Below are 17,084 nucleotides of genomic sequence, written 5' to 3' on the forward strand. Positions count from 1 at the left end.
ACTCTTTCACATAACAGAGGCAAGCATTCATGCTTTTTTAACTCTGTGGTCAGATGACCAAAACCCAGCCAGGAAAGCCATAGATCTCACGTGAACCTCTGGTGTTTCATAAAAAAACATAACTGGAGGGTGCTACAGAGGCGGTTCTCATGCCATCTTTTCCCTCAAAACACCACGACCTTGGCCTCGTATTGCAAGGAAAACCATCACCACAAGACCCATTTCTCTTTCGCTGAGATCAAATCATGAAAGCCTAGAATTACACACATCTTGCATAATTTCTTTTTTATTTTCCCTGCGATTTCTTTCCATGACTTCTGTTATCTTGCCCCCTCCTGCGCTGCAGTGGGCTGTTCCGCTGTAGCCTGTTCCACTGGTGGACTGCCGGGCTCTTCCACTTTCTCAGAGGGGAGGCTGTCTAATTTCTCCCCAATGGCCTTCACCTCTGGCTGGGCATCCGAACTGGCAGCCTTTTGAATTCCTCGAATGCTGCAAAATTATCAGCAACAAAAGAGCTTGAAAAGTACTATTTCTACTTTTTTTTTCACAAAGAAATTTTATTCACTTATTTTTCAAATACAAAATAAACGTCGCGTTTGATACATAAGGACGAATAATACAATATGACAGGCAGCTACAAACAGCCTAAATAATATGAATACAATTCCAAATAATATTGGATACAAAACCTTACTATTTCTACTTAATGATGAAGGCTCAGCTTCTGTTCTTATCATCGATACTCTTATCTTGATACTCGTATCACAAAAAAACTTATGAATGCAGAATATTTTCATCTACATACCGTCATCATCAAATGGTGCGAGGTACTTTCATAAAATCCTTGGGTTTGTTTGTTGGATGGTAATAAATGATGATGGGAAGGGTTGGGTTGGATATGATTAGATTGGATTGAATTGGATCAGATTGCATTAGATTAGATCTAAAGAGAAATTCCAAAGTCTTTGTGCTTTGATAATCTTGGATGAAAAGTGCTCCAAGGAAGAAAAACTCATCATTCAAAACATCAAAAACTACCAGATATTAACGTTAAATCAAAAAGAGGTCTCTCCTAATCTACCTTTATTAATCTTTTTTTTTTTCCATCTCTTGCTTCTCTTGCTGCAAAAAAAAAAAAAAAAACCTGATGGCTTAAAACTGCTCGTGTTTGGCAGTTGGTACACTAAATACAGTAGGCTCTTGATACACTTCAAACCAATTCACCGCATAAGATACTGTAAGTATACTTTCAACCTGCTCTTTTTATTTGCTCTTGTATAGCAAGATTTTGATCAGCCAATAATCTCTTGTCCAAATCTTGAGCAGGCTACAGGATTGTCATGGATACTACATTGTTCGGCTGATCTGTGAGTTCCAAAGTCAAACTACTGGGTACCTGACTGGGATCAGGAATATTCCATTGATCATGTTGAGGGTTTCCAGCACGCTGTTCATGGAGGGATGACTGATTGGGATCGGCCTCAGGGCTGCCTTGGGTCCGCCTCGCTTGATCTCGTTCATCTGCAATTAGGGAAAAATGAAGCAGGTCTCCAAGTTACACATCATTTTTTTATTTACCTTGATGACTATTCTCAAGCATAGCAGTGTGGAGAGATACTTTGTATGCACAGTGGACTCCTGCTATAACGAAGTCCTTGGGGCCAGCATTTTTCTTTCATTGTATCGAAATTTTTGTTTTTACCAAACAATAAAAAAAATACAGCTGATAATAATGCAGTCTGAATTTTTATTTCGTTATAACCATGTTCGTTATAGCAGGAGCGCACTGCAATCTCCCAAAGCTCTTTGTATATTTCTTCAACAATTAATATGAAGCAAGTATTTGCAAATGAAAGAACTGCTATTGATTCTTCTTTTCCTCTCTAAATGCCACTTCCTTGTTCAGAGACAATAACATACATTTTCCTTCTACAATGTTTCTGTTTGCACATCGATGAGCAATGAAACTACAAACTCTTCTACCTATGTTAAAAGTTATAATGAATTGTATTTTAAGTGGAAATTTGTTCTGTAATATCAACATCACAGCATCAAAATATAGATCATTCACACATGCATGCACACTAAAAACACATAAAGGGCAGATGTTGGTGGTTGAGCTCAGCCCAGCTCTGAAATGGCGAAGATTCTCACCGTTTTCTGCAGAGTGACGGCCTGTTGTGTCAGGTAACTCAGGCACTCGGAGCTCTCCTTGGTTTTCTCATGGTTTGCACCAAACTGGCATGAAAAAGAAAAAACAAGATGGAAAAATGTAGGATTACAGACCATCCAGTGGCTCTCAGGTCTCATTATTAATTACACCTTAAAATTCTACTACTGATATACACTGGTACCTTATATTTCCTTTTTTGGACAATGTCTTCAAGTTTTCTTGTGATTTGTAATCACTTGCTACAAACTTGTGTGAAATGGCGGGATATATCACTAATGTTTCAACAACACTGTGCAATGAGACCTTGTAATCTCATTGATAATTAAATAGAATGTTTCTGTAGTCATACACAATCTACTATTGTCTTGCAATTTGCAGCATACTATTGTATATGCCATATGTTTAGACTTTCCGACAATTTCCCGCGTGGTTGACTTCACGATTGTGGAGTAGATTTTCTACAGTGCTGTACACAGAAATATATGCGTGCTCGCCATTGATATCTTTGTGTGTTTTTAAATTCATGAATAGCACCCAACTTGTGTATTCGCCAATGAAAATAAATGAATGAAAAACTCCCTAAATATATGGCATATTGCCATACATCAAAAAAAAAACCCACAAATAAACAACTACTGCATTCACAAGATCTCCAATTTTGACTTGAATTGAATTTAATTGAAATCATTTTGATAACCAAATGGAACATCTGCACTGTCAAGCATGTAACATCGTATCACACACATTTCTTACACCCATTAAACAGTCAAAAACTTTGTTGTCTACGAGTCTATATACATGTATTTTAGAAAGCAATCATCACTTGATAAAGATTCACACAATGTCCACTGGAGTGCAATCACTGAAAACATTCCCAGTTTTACAGGTGCTGTAGTCAACAAACGTGTCCCTGAAGTCCAAAATGGGAGCATGGATGTGTCAAAGTTTGGCAAATACACAATCATATAACAAAACATTTGCCTGGAGAAATGGACAGCTCAGGATCTGTTTACAAGTATATTCACCATGTAACACGCATTTAAGACATGATCTGCATATTTTCGTCTCAAAAGATGAGGCCAATTTCTGAGACCATGTCATCTAGATTAAGCACCAGTAAGGAGAGAGCCTGCCAGTGACATCACGTCGCAAACGAAGTCCTCTCTAAGGTCACCCACTCGGTTTATCATCACTTGATCTACTATCAAATGGTCTACTTCCCAGTTTGTCTGACACCACTACGGCTAAACTCACTTGGTCTACCATCAATTTTGTCTAATGCCCGTTTGGTCTACTTCTCACTTGGTCTAATGCCCAGTTTGGGTATTTATCGTTTTGTCTAATGACCAGATGGTCTAATTCCAGTTTTGTCTCCTTGGACTTTTTCCCATTTTGTCTAACAAATTGTGGGCAGTAGACGAAGTGGGCATAGCCCAACTGGTAATGAGGCTAAGTGGCAGTTGGACTAAATGGTCGTTAGACAAACTGGTTGTAGACGAAACAGGATTAGACCATGTGGGTTGAGACTAAATGGCAATTGGACAAAGTGGGATTATACCAAGTGATAGAATGATCACCACTCACTCACCTGTTCTCTGTAGATGGTGTAGGCTTCCTTCTCATTACGTAATGCCGACCTGAAGTCACCACAGCACGAATGGGTCCTGGCCACCAGGTGATACCTGGAAGTGATGCAGTGGAAGATTTTCCTCATTGCACATCCATGAAAATACTTACAAGAAGTTGTGTAAAATCTGAACCTGTTTCCAACAGGAACCTGGTGGCCTGTGTTAATCAAGTCTATGGGGATTTCCGAATTCAGTATGGACGGGTTAAGAAAAACAACTTTGCTTTCAACAAGAACTTTTGCCTGACAAGGGAAAGGCTTGATACCGTATGATGACCAGAGTGTAAAAATTTTCACAGCTGAAAATACCCTCACATCTTCACTTGCCATGTAATGGACAGTAACCCAATTAATACATCCCTCCACAAAAGCATTTTATATCCACCTTCTCTTCTTCAAGATATCCATGTCAAGAACAATCACTAAGACTGGTAAGGTGATGAAAAAACTTACAGAAGTCATAATTCTTTCTGATAAGTATAACTGCAAACTGACAGTTTCTCACTCCCTTCATATAGGAGTAGTAGTAGTAGTAGTAGTAGTAGTAGTAGTAGTAGTAGTAGTAGTAGTAGTAGTAGTAGTAGTATAGTAGTAGTAGTAGTAGAAGTAGTAATAGATTCTTATATAGTGCATTTCACACTTGAAAAGAATTTCTTCCCACCTTGTTTCACTTGCTACTATGGCATGCTGATGTGCAGTTTTACCAATTCATAATAAAAAACACAATCAAAATGGACACCAGGGTGCTATGAGAGGAACTCACGTGTGGGCCGCCTTGAGACTCTTGGCCCCAAAGTACTTGATGTTGGTCCCGAGGGCCTTCTCCAGGAACTTGAGGGCAAGCTCAAACTGGTTGACACCATGGAGCACCAGACCTATGTTACTCTGTTGAGTGGGGAAAGAAAAATAAATAAACTTTAATGACATATCCTAACTGGATGCTCACGGCATTCATAAAAGACACAGTCATATACAGAAAGTAAATTCATTATCAAATTCTATTTAAGCTGTTCCAACAGCAAAGGTCACTTGGGGTGAAATACACAGGAATTGGGGATGGCTTGCGTGAAAGGTAGGTCTACTGTAAAAGTGGATATTTTCGCAGGACTAATTTTTCACGCTCAGCGGGGTTAGAAGAGTTTCGCGTGTTTTTAATTCTGCGGAATCAAGACATCAACTACTGAAACATACGGCGAGCAAAAATTTTCTTGTGCTTTTATTTTCGCACTAGTTTTGGGTTGCGCGAAATGCGCGAAAATTTCAGTAATGCAAAAATTTCCACTTCTACAGTATGTTTCAGTTGGAGGAGATGATTTTGGAAACTCACGTCGAAGAGCGCCATCTCGGGGTGGTCTTCTCCATGGATGAGGAGTGTGAGGTAGCGGGCGCGGTACATCAGTTTGAGGGCACTCACTGCCTGACCGGCCGCAAACCGGTACAAGGCCAGGTGCATCTGAAGCAAAATAGACAAGGAAGGGAGGAGAACAGAGAGAGAAAGATTTTGAATAATGACATCAACTTTCACTTCCGTTTTCTATAGAATCTTTGCATGAATGTGAACATGATGATCTATAAACGTAGTTGTAGTTCCAATAGTGTGCTACAATTATTATCTGTGTATAAAAAATAATAGACACACAATTAATTTTCTTTCCTAATCATACTTGCATTACACTACTTCAACACACTAAAAAAAGTAATACAAACACAAAGATAACTATTCAAAGAATTATCAGTCATTTGAAGGACAGAACACTACAAAACGAAAAATGATTCGTTACATCTGAGAAAATATATATCTTTATGCAGAATGACATCCTCAAGAATATTTCACTATAGCATCAGATGCTTGCATAGAGTTACTTGAGAACCTATTAGATGTCTAATGATGCTAAGAAGGCATCAGATTCTGTCCCTTTTGCTTCTCAACCAAAGAGGTATGCTACAAATGTGTTCCTTCAAGATATCCTCCACAGGAGAAAGGGTGCTCTGTTGCTTACATATTCTGTGACAGTGTTGGGGTGGTCGAGTCCATTACATCTCTCACTCATCATGACTGCCTTGTGCTGCATCTCGATAGCCTCGCTCTGCTCGCCCATCAGGTAGTGGAGGCGGGCCAGGGTGCGCATGCAGGCCGCGATCTCTGGGTGCATCGGGCCGTAGACATTGTTGAAGAGGTTGAGGGCCTCGCTGATCAGCTCGAAGCCCTCCCGGAAGCAACCTGGAAAACCCGACGGGTAGCAAAGAGAGAAACAGGGAGAAAGAGAGGGTGAGGCACAGAATATTCGGGGCTTTTTTTGTTGTGAAGTTACTTGGGGTGTCATGCTACAAAGATGTGCTCCCGTGAGGGAGATGGTTGAAGTGAGTTGTGGGGAGAAAGTGAGCCATTCAGTGCATTTAGTTTCAGTATTTCCCTGCACTCTGCTTGGTCCAAAATAAAGATAAACAGGTGTAAGTTTACCTCACGGATGTAATATATGACCTTCGATGTAAAAGATCAGGTTGAGTTTGTGAACAGACTCCCATACAAATATTCTATTTTCCACAGCACCATTAATATTTTTTCTAGATAATACGAGCGCTGAGTGAGAGTTCAATCTTAACACCACCATTTGAGAACGAATATCACCTACCTAGAAGTTTACCACATGTATGGAAATTGAAATCCTATTATGGAAAAAAACTTCAAAGCCAGAAAAGGTAATGTAGTCATGACTAACACTCAGACCTGATAAACCTTTTTTACATCTTACAAACAGTAATATAGTGATAACACAGAATTTTGCATGAAGATAAATGGCTACATCTACAATGTAAAACCTACCAAAATGTATGCTTTGTCTACAAAGTGAGTGACACAGTGAGTCAGATAGCAAGAAAGAGAGATAGAGGAAGGGCAGGAAAATGCATTTTGGTAAGGTTTGCCAACAAGCCGTTTCCTCAACTCGGCACCAACCTTGCTGTATTTTGGTCTGCCCGCTCTGGAAGAAGTGGTAGGCGTCGGAGGCGGTGGGGTTGATGTGCTTGACACGGGGGAACATGTTGAGGATGTCGTTCTCGGTGAAGGGCGACTTGCTCTTGGAGTCGAGGTCGTAGTCGCGCAGGAGGAGCTGAATGCCGATCTTGGAGCAGAACTCTCGAAGGAGGGTCATCTTCTGGAGGTCGTAGCGCTCCAAGGCGGAGTCAATACTGTCACTGGAGGGATACAAACACCATAGAGAGATACAGTATACCACCGGTTTTAAATCTGACAATGTTTACCAAACAATTCTTGCTGTGCCATTATACACACACACACACACACACACACACACAAACCATAGTAAAAACATAGCATATAAGTCAAAATATGTGCATTGTATCATGGTGTGTTTCTTGTGTTTTTGATAGTGTGAGTTTTTTTTTTTAAAACTTCCTACATACAAAATTCTCAACCTTCCTTTTCCCTTCCTACCTGGTCCTTGGCTTGATTGGCATTGAGCAAATAACGTGGATCATGCTGTAAATTTGGTAATGACTACAGCATCCAAATTCATGAAATTCTTCTGTCGAGATGCTTCATGCAACTGACTGACAAATTGCCCTACATCAACATAAATAAGCACTGAACTGATCACTGTTTTAGTAGTAGCCATGATAAAAGAAATCATGGGCGTACATACTCGAGCAGGATTCGAACATACAACTTCCTGATCTCCGGACAGGTGTCATCTCCACTAGACCACAGAGCTTCCGCCCGACAGCAAGTGTTGGTTCTAATCCTTATAGCATGCAGAGGGTACTGCATAATTATTCAAATTCATGAAATTCTTCCGTCAAGATGTTTTCATGTACCTGATTGACAAATTGCCCTACATCCACATGAATAAGCACTGAATTGATCAGTGTTTTAGTAGTAGCCATGATAAAAGAAATCATGGGCGTACGTACTCGAGCAGGATTCGAACATACAACTTCCTGATCTCCGGACAGGTGTCATCTCCACTAGACCACAGAGCTTCCGCCCGACATCAAGTGTTGGTTCTAATCCTTATAGCATGCAGCGGGTACTGCATAATTATTCAAATTCATGAAATTCTTCCGTCAAGATGTTTTCATGTACCTGACTGACACATTGCCCTACATCGACATGAATACGCACTGAATTGATCAGTGTTTTACTAGTAGCCGTAGTGGAGATGACGCCTGATGATGATGATTGATTGCAATGATACAATGATGATTGTTATGATTGTAAAGATGACAAAAATAATGACCATGACAATAATACAGATGATGAAGTCATGAGAGCCAAGTCTACTTACCATTTGAGCTTATAGTGGAAGTATTCCTTGCTCTCTGCCTTGATGTTGCTCCAGAGGTCACTCGGGGTCAGGCTCGTCCAAGACGTATTATCTTCAAATCAAAATGATAAGCAGTACTATTAATCCAAAATAGCACTACCCTAGCATTGACAGTGTTGTTCATATCTGGGGCAGAAGGGACATTGCTGATTGACCATCTTGTAAATGGACATAGAAACTGGGCAAGCTTTGAACTCTAATCTCAAATCCAGAGCCCTACTCATGATACCACAGCGCTCCATAAAAAAATGATCTCACAATTGCAATCCTCTAATATGGAGGTGTTTTCTGGGCTAATGTTCATAGTATAGTCGGAAGAATTTTCCATCAAAATACAGTGAATAATGTTAAGATACAGAGAGCGTCAACCAACCTTGTCCGAGAGCCAGGACATATCGGATCCTCTTCTTGTTCTTCTTCTTCTTATGGTGGCCATTACTCAGCTGTGAAAAAGAAAAAAACAACAACAAAAAAGGATATTAAGCCACTTAATTACATTTGAGGAGTCAAAAGGAACAGCTACACACAAAAAGAGAAGTTTGTGCAATCTAACACACTCGCAATTTTCTCATTCACACAGCAGGCATGGCAAGATTTAGGCCTACTCAAATGCACTGTCATGCCCCTTGTTCATTTAATGCATACCAGAACAGGTCCAGAAACAAGTCATATTCATGTCTGGATCAGAGTTAGATTTCTTTGCATGTTGATAAGATTTATGACTAGCACCTGCCTCAAGAAATTTGCCGAGATAAAATCCCCACAAAATATGTGCCGTGAATAACAATCGGCGTATACAGTAACCATGTTACTGATAGGTTGATTCTAGAAACATGAATGATATTCTCACCTCATCATCTCCCTTGGGAGGGAGAGGGTTGGGCAGCGAGGACAGGAAACAGTTGAGGAAGTGGCTGATGGCGGCTGAGAGGCTGGTCATGGCGATACCTTGCATGTAGGCCTTGAAGACGTGCTTCACCGACCGACAGATCAGCTCCGTCACCACGATGCGCTGCAGGTAAACACGGGGAAATTCATACGGTTAAAAGAGGAGTTATCTTCTACCTTGTTTTAGAATGATGAAATTTGTGGAGGTGGTTGTGGTAGTTGCAGTGCTGGTATTGGTGGTGGTGGTGTAAGAGAAGTAGAAGTTGTGGTGGTGGTGGTGGTAGTAGCGGTTGTGGTTGATGTGGTGGCGGTAAAAGTGGCTGGGTGGTGGTGGTTGTGGTGAAAGGAATTGTGTTTGTGCTGGTAATGGTCACTGTGGTTGTGGTTGATGTCGAAGTGGTAATGGTTGTGGTGGTGGTTGTTGCGGTGGTTCTGGCATTTAAGGTAGTGGTGGCAGTTGAGGTAGATGTGGTGGAAGTGGTGATGGCGGAGATGGTGGTGATCGTGGTGATGGCAGCGAAGGTGGTGACAGTAGTGATGGTGATGGTGGTGGTGGTGGTGGTGGTGATGGTGGTGGTGGTGGTGGTGGTGGTGGTGATGGTGGTGGTGGTGGTGGTGGTGGCTATGGTGATGATGATAGTGGTGATGGTGGTAGAGGTGATGGTTGAGAAGTAAGATGAAAGAGGTGAAGGATGGAGGACGTGGAGGAGAAAAAAGATAGAGGGAGGATGACATGAAAGTAAGAAAAGAAAGAGATGAGAGAAAAGAGGAGGGAGAGAAGGAGGCAAGAGGGAAGAGGAAAAGAGGAGAAAGAGAGGGAAAGCAGAGGAGGTGGATGGGGGAGGAACACTAACAGAGGTGGATGGTTGCAATCTATTAAACTGGGACAAGCATCTGCAAGAAGAACCTTTCATACTCTCGGATCAATTTTAGATTTATGAACTCTAACAAATCAAGGAGATTACACATAATGAATATTGACGATCTATTGACCTCATGTGAGATGCACTTAATAAGAGACTGAACTGTTACAGCAAAGTTTCTCAATAACGATGACCATCTTGTGCAAGATCCTCTGGGACTTACATAGAGGTAGGAGAGTGGTTCACAGCCAACGACCTTCTCGGCTAGGACACCCATGTAGCGGACATTGATTCCTCTGTAAAAAAACAATAAAAGATTCATTATCAAACTGATGATGAAGCTAGAATAACTGCAGCATACTTAAACAGATGACAGTACTAGAAATGGCAATAACATCCTTACTACTCCTGCTTGAAAAAACTGCATTATACTTGTCATGATGTCAAATCTGACGGGCATTTTCACAGTTTACTTCCTCCCACTGCTACATGGCAACTGCAAAACGGCTTGAACATTGCGTAAAACATGTAAATCTTTGGTGACAAGAAGCTCAAAATTATGAAAGCAATCTGTAAAATCTGTAACAAATCTGTCATAATTCCATTTTGAGGCCTACAAAAAAGTCCAAATCCTCGTTAAATGAATGAAAAATTCATTAAAAAGACATTGCTTCTACCTGTCGAATCGACAGCTAGGATGATGTACAATATTCAGTCATTGTTTTTTCTTTGTGATAAAAGATGCCCTTTCATGGTGAAATTCTGCAGAGCCTTTTGGATCTGAAAAAAGGGCAACTACCCTTCAAATCAAGGTCATAATTGTTGCAAGTCATGAGGAGGGCGTGGCATACCTTTGGTGCATCATCTCCACCAGGGTGTGGCCATCCAGGGGTGCAATACTGTGCTCCTTACATTCCTGGATCTGTGTTGAGAGTGGACAATATACCAGGATATCACTTCATGGATTGGTATACACATTTTGAAGGACAACTGATGACAGAGTTGCAAATCATCCTACTTTATTTTTTCTCTCACACAAGGTTGTTTTCTCTTCTCTTCCTTAGTCAAACAGTGAGCTTACATGCATGCTCCCTTATCCATGGAAACATTTTCAAGTATGACAGAGCGCTCTTAATAATCCAACTCAAAAATAAAGATTACACAATTTTGAGTTTACAAGAGTAGCATACTACATCATTACAGACGTAAGAAATGCATCCGACAATAAACTTAAAATCTAGCAACTCACATTAATTCAAAACTAAAATAAAAGGAATTTTAGTCCTTTAAGGGATGAACTGATCTGAATCCAATGGAAGGTTACTTACAAATGTTGGAATTTGGACTGCGACGATGAAGCGAGCTGCATCTCTCAGAAGTTTCTTCTGTTTAACAAGCGTCTCCGCCTGTCAAGATGGAGTAAAGAGGTATAAGGAGTGAATACATCATTTATTCTGCAACATGTAAAGGCATCTTCCACATTAGGTTCTGACTGTCAAACAACATGATGTGCAATAATTCTTTTGATGGCGACAGATAAATTCTGTGTATCATTGAGGGTAGAAATGAATCCAATAATGGTAAGTTTGTTGTGGAGAATTTCATTTTTTTTCCAAGTTGTGGAAGTAATTGATGGTATTCCTCAAATGTATATAATATGACTTTTTACTAATGATGAAAGTGCTGAAGCTGTGAAAACACAATCTGAATTATGATACGAGACCTAACGCGCCTTTAGTACAGCCACCTTCATCATTCCAGCTTTACGACACCTCGATTTCTCCTGAAGATCATTCCAGTTATGGCAGGACTTCATGCAACCAGATATTCCAAACTACAAATATAACAAAGGAGTCCTGACTAACCACTTTCACATCTGGAGGCATATCTACAGACACTAATGTTGGAGAGTGGTGCAATGCAATTTCAGGAACAGAATGTCATAAATGCTAGGCTGGTTAAAATTATAACATGACAATCTACAGCTAGGTTGTAAACACCGAGTATAAAAGAGAAAGACTCCAATGAGAGAGACACACACTGGTTCCTACTAGCAACGCCACGAACTAACCTCAGACGGTGCATGGATGACGCCCTCTGCGTAGACGTCCGGATTGAAGCGGATGTCAAACTCACTGCTGCTCAGCGACCCTGCGGCCTGGGCAGCCAATGCAATGACCTCCTTGTGACTGGGGTCAACTGGGAAAAATTGCAAACATTGAAAGGAATCTTAATGCATGACGCATTATTTTGTATATTTTTGTGTCATTTTTCATTTTGTGTGGCTGTGAAAGAAGAAATGAGTGCATGTGGGCAAGCTAACATGGGACCAACGGCTTTAAGTCCCCTCCACGGAACGGCGATGGGGATTAAGTGCCTTGCATGGTGACGGAACTGCTGCAGCTTGGGGACTTGAACCAGGGACCTCTGACTTAAAGTCTATTGTCTTATCCATTGAACCACAATGGTTTTACGAACCACATTATGGTTTTACAAGCAGGCAGTGTCAGAGAAACGGTGTAATTACATGGCCTGAAGAAGTCCACAGGAGTGGACGAACGCTCGTCAGCAAGTCAGTAAAGGTTAGTAGAAGCCTAAATCTCCTATTGCACGATCTCCCCCGCAGATGAAAAATTTTCTGCATCAATGGCTCTTCCTGTTAATGGCACATCTCGTGAAAGGCAGGGTAAAATACATGGGATGAACGAGTGGGTCGAAAATCATCGCTCCTCATAGCAACAGCATCAAATTTTGCTTTGTGGGGTCATTGTTCAATATTACACCAATCACAACGATAACCTTAAAATGCTGAGAGAAAAAAAAGAAAGAATGAAAGAAATCGTTATAGATTTCCCTGAACTGGGCACAATTCTACTCATCTGCTTTATGCACTGTATGCAGACTAAAATAGTAATTTCTTTCAATTTCTATTAATGACAGAATTTAATCATGAATGTCACAGAGACTTTGTAAGAACACAGTGATCATGATACATCTCAGCTGAACCAATGATAGTAACATTCACTCTGAAATATATATTGAAGTTAGAAAATGAAGGGAAACTTAATATGCACGAAGAAGACAGACTTCCCACACATCCAGATGATACAACTACAAAGGTTAGCTACTTCACTCTGCCTGCAGGGCACCATATTGGATACCGACTTAATTTCATTAGCATGAAAACTTTTGCATTATTCCTACATTCCTATTTGTTTGCTTTTTTTCATTTTTCACTCATCAGGTATCTCCCTTTCATTGTCATTGCTATTATTCAACTCTTTCACAGACACGACAACCTCATGTCCTACTTCCAAAGTCTGACCCGGATGATTGTTTGCAGATAGCAAGAGAAAAGAAAAACAACGAAGAGTAACAAAGCCTTGACCTGCACCAAATACACAATGGCCAAGCCTGATCATTTGCCAGACCAATTATCATACCTGGGCTTGACCTTTGATGTTGGGAGTGGACAGTGGGTCTGGCTGGTCAATCAATTTTAACTAGGTCACAATAACAAGTTACAGCAACACCAGCTAGGAGGTCAGTTTTCACACTTTTGACAACATGGCTTTCTCACAAGAGTTTGCCTGCGTTGAAGACAGGGTGTTGTTCTACAATACACAACAATGGCTGCTGGAGACACACCAATTACGACTCACTATTTAGTTGACTTGTGAATGAAATCATCTGCGCAAGTACAAGACAGGCACTGTACTTATGTTTGAGAATTATCTGTGTCTCCCTGAGAAAATATTTTAAGAGCTATTATGAGAGCTCATCTAGCTAAGCTGTGCTTCGAACTGCTCTGTGGCAAGATGAAGCTCTCACAAGGTTCAGTCTGGGGATTGGAATGCCTTTTTGTTTTTGTTTTTGTTTCCCAACCTGTCACTGATGTCAACATTCATCCGCGACAACTTTAGGAACATCATCATCTCTTTTATACTCAATTTGTTTGGATGTGGTGATTCATAACACTGCCAAAGGCCATACCTTCCAACCTTGAAATTCAGTAAACAGGAAAAACTAGGAGAAAATTATTCAAAAACAGGAACCTTCACCTTGCTCTCACCCATGCATCATCATGAACAGGTGTTAACAAAAATTGGAACACAAGCTTAAATGAAGCTCCTTCTTTTTTAAGAAATAGGAATGTTCCTATTAAATGGGAATGGGTGGCAAGTATGCAAGTCCATTGTTTTGGGAAAACTTTCATCTGAGAAATTCTTCTTTTTTTTTTTGGGGGGGGGGGGGGGTGGGGGTGGGTGGGTGGTTGGGTTGAGAGGAATTCTACTCACATCCATCTTTCTTGGGCGAAGTGGCCAGAGCCTTGGCTGCTTGCTCTGTAGCGCTGTCCAGCTCCCTGGCCAGATTGCTGCTCTCTGTGGAGTCCAGGTTATTCAGGACTGGACACCTGTCCGCCCCCGGCAACCCCTCTCCAAGTTTTATCCTCCCGTCCTCGTCCTTCTTCTCCTTCTCCTCCCCCTTCACTGTCTCATTCTCTTTCTTCTTCTCACTGTCCTTAGCAGCGCCATCACTGTCCACTTTATCGCCGTTGACCAGTGCTCCCTTTGACTCTGCTTCATCTCCCTCCTTTACGTCTCCATTCTCTTGTGGTTTGGCTCCTCCCTCAACCGGCTTGGCTCCGCCCTCCTGAGGCTGCTGGTTCTGCATCAGCATGAGGGCGGCATGTCTGATGAACACCATGTACCGGTGGCTGAGGGTGGGATGGATAAGGAGGAGGAGGCGTCATAAAGAAGGAGAAGGAGGAGGAGGAGGAGTAAGAGGAGGAGGAGGAGGAGGAGGAGGAAGAGGAGGAGGAGGAGAATAAACAGGAAGAGGAGGAGGAGGAGGAGCAGGAGCAGGAGGAGCAGGAGGAGCAGGAGGATTAAGAGGAAGAGGAAGAGGAAGAGGAGGAGGGAGAGAGAATAAATGAGATGGGGATTTGGTGATTGGACACTGGCCCAGATACCATCTGCGATTTCACATTACAATATCTCACCATAGCTACTGTGCTGTGTTTCTGCAAACTCATCCATAAACAAAAACTACTGGTGTGGCAAAACCAGTTCAAAGCCATGGCAAGAAATCATCCTCATTCTCTTTGTGGTCTGTGCTACCACACTGTGCTCACTGAGTATGTTTGTTAAAGTTACATCATACGCTACTTGACACGCCGGGTATAAGTCTTCCAAAAAAATCATCAGAAATATAATATCTACGATTTCGATTCCTCTCACAATCAAATTGATCACAACACCTCGCTATAAAATCATCAAAATCTGGTTAACAGAGATAGCCCCCCTTTTTTTTCAGAACATCCAGACACTTAATTGTACCCTCTTCAGATACCCAAAGCAATTAATGGAAACCTTGGACATCTGTAAGAAAAAAAAAAGGAATCTAAGAGTGAACAGAAGTTTGTAATGTAGAAATTTCACAGCAATGAAAGTCCACAATAAAATGCAACATCATAACTACAAAACTTTGGTTCAAACAAGTAAACTCCACTACTACCAATAACAAAGAGACATTCTCAGAATACTTACTCCACAAAAGCATCGACTAGTTCTTGTCTGAGGCAGGCTAGCTTGTGTCTGTGTTGCCTTGGAAACCCAAGCTTCTTCATGTCATCTGCAAACTCATCTCCCTCAACTAGACATTAAAAGTATAGACAAAAAAAAAATGCACTCAGTTTGATTCAGTCATTGTGCTACATTCACAAAAACTTTCAATCAAGTTACGAGAGTCACTGATTTTCAAAATGATGATATGACACCATTAATTCAAGCAGCCCCTTCAGCGTTGCAGAAGGATATGACATAATAATCACCTAGTATGTTTCAGATACGCACATCTGGGTCATGAGGGACAGTGCGGGTAGAACATCTTCTTCAAGGATGAATGCAGAGGGTGGGATTGAACCTTGGACCTTGTTTACAATCCAGGACCTTGTCCACTGCACCATACAATGCTCCAATTTCTAGTAAAAATATGGTGGCTACAGAGATAAAACTCACCAGGAAGGAAGTTGACATCGGGAGGGAAAGTTCTCAGCAAATCCAGGACGTAGTGTCTGCCATCGTTTCCCTTGATGCCCTGTATGGAGGGAAAGAAGAGGTCGGACAGAGCCGACAAGTTTCATTATCACCCATACCATGTGTTTTTAAGCATTGCCTACAAATACAGCCTAACCCTGAACATCAAAATTAACGGAATCGATCACTTACGTGAACCTATAGCAGTTTCTTTCTGTTTGAATTCATTTGTTCGTAATGATCAGTGCAAGTTAGGGGTAATTTTCCTCACTTAATTCAATAAAATAAAGTATGGTGGCTGTGAAGTCATACAACAAAATACAAAGGCAGTTGGTACATAATTATGAATTTACTATGAACAATCTACTGTAAAACCAGAGATCTTTGAGTGTATCTTAATTTCACAATTTTCCTAAGAGCCAAGATTTGCAAAATCAAAATGCATGTGAAAGTTCTTGTCTATGCTTCATGCATTGAATGCCAGTGGCAATTTGTGAAAATTTCATGCCGTGAAAAAAGCCGGCGGCTCCAATTTGTGAAAAGTTCATACCGCCAAAAAATATCTTGCTTTACAGTATACGAAATAGGGATTTTAAAGACAGAATCTTTTATTTCTGAGAAACGGTGTCGACAATTTCTTGCCAGATGAAGGAGCAATGATCTTACCTTGCATTCTATCGATGAGTAGATTTCTACCTCCTCCTCTTTGTGGTTGATCACACTGTGAGGCAGGATCTTAAGGTGCTGGGATGTCTTGCTCAACTGTGTCAAAAAAACATGAAAACAGAAAATTGATGCAAAGACTCCCAATAGTCCAATGAAAGAAGACTGCTGGTCAAAATATCATTGGTCAAATGTTTGGAACTGGGCACTTAGTTCGTGCAGGAAAGTAAATTCTGCCAGGGGTGCCTTTCTGCCCTCCACCGTTTGTTGAGACCTCTCTTGCTACGATTACAGTTAACTTGGCTGAGAACTCATGCGGCACAAAGGCAGCGATGCTCTTTCAAAGCCCTGAAAATATTACATGAGTTTGTTTGTTTGTTTGTTTATTTTTATTTATTCATTTATTTTATTTATTTATTCATTTATTTATTTATTTTTTTTTTAGTGAGTTGGGCAAACTTGATATGTACACAAATTAGAATGGTTTGA

General features: G+C 40.9%; 1 protein-coding gene across 1 annotated transcript in view; it reads right to left on the reverse strand.

Annotated features, from left to right (window-relative positions):
- Positions 1-226: 226 nt before the first annotated feature.
- LOC139735518 (clustered mitochondria protein homolog) overlaps positions 227-17,084 on the reverse strand; it is a 92,183-nt gene continuing 75,325 nt past the window's right edge. Inside the window, exons 12-30 of the mRNA XM_071646275.1 lie at positions 16,599-16,694; positions 15,915-15,993; positions 15,444-15,549; positions 14,193-14,611; positions 11,966-12,093; positions 11,223-11,300; positions 10,746-10,816; positions 10,118-10,190; positions 8,994-9,155; positions 8,517-8,586; positions 8,105-8,195; positions 6,757-6,995; positions 5,801-6,021; positions 5,128-5,253; positions 4,564-4,685; positions 3,762-3,855; positions 2,155-2,238; positions 1,397-1,521; positions 227-489 (exon numbers count right to left, since the gene is read on the reverse strand). Of these exons, the coding sequence (XP_071502376.1) occupies positions 321-489; positions 1,397-1,521; positions 2,155-2,238; positions 3,762-3,855; positions 4,564-4,685; positions 5,128-5,253; positions 5,801-6,021; positions 6,757-6,995; positions 8,105-8,195; positions 8,517-8,586; positions 8,994-9,155; positions 10,118-10,190; positions 10,746-10,816; positions 11,223-11,300; positions 11,966-12,093; positions 14,193-14,611; positions 15,444-15,549; positions 15,915-15,993; positions 16,599-16,694 (2,553 nt within the window). The 3' untranslated portion in view covers positions 227-320. The remainder of the gene's footprint in view (positions 490-1,396; positions 1,522-2,154; positions 2,239-3,761; positions 3,856-4,563; positions 4,686-5,127; positions 5,254-5,800; positions 6,022-6,756; positions 6,996-8,104; positions 8,196-8,516; positions 8,587-8,993; positions 9,156-10,117; positions 10,191-10,745; positions 10,817-11,222; positions 11,301-11,965; positions 12,094-14,192; positions 14,612-15,443; positions 15,550-15,914; positions 15,994-16,598; positions 16,695-17,084) is intronic.

This window comes from Diadema antillarum, unplaced genomic scaffold (genome assembly GCF_040938485.1).
Source record: "Diadema antillarum isolate AM-2024a unplaced genomic scaffold, OU_Dant_1.0 seq00000583_RagTag, whole genome shotgun sequence".
NCBI lineage: Eukaryota > Metazoa > Echinodermata > Echinoidea > Diadematoida > Diadematidae > Diadema > Diadema antillarum.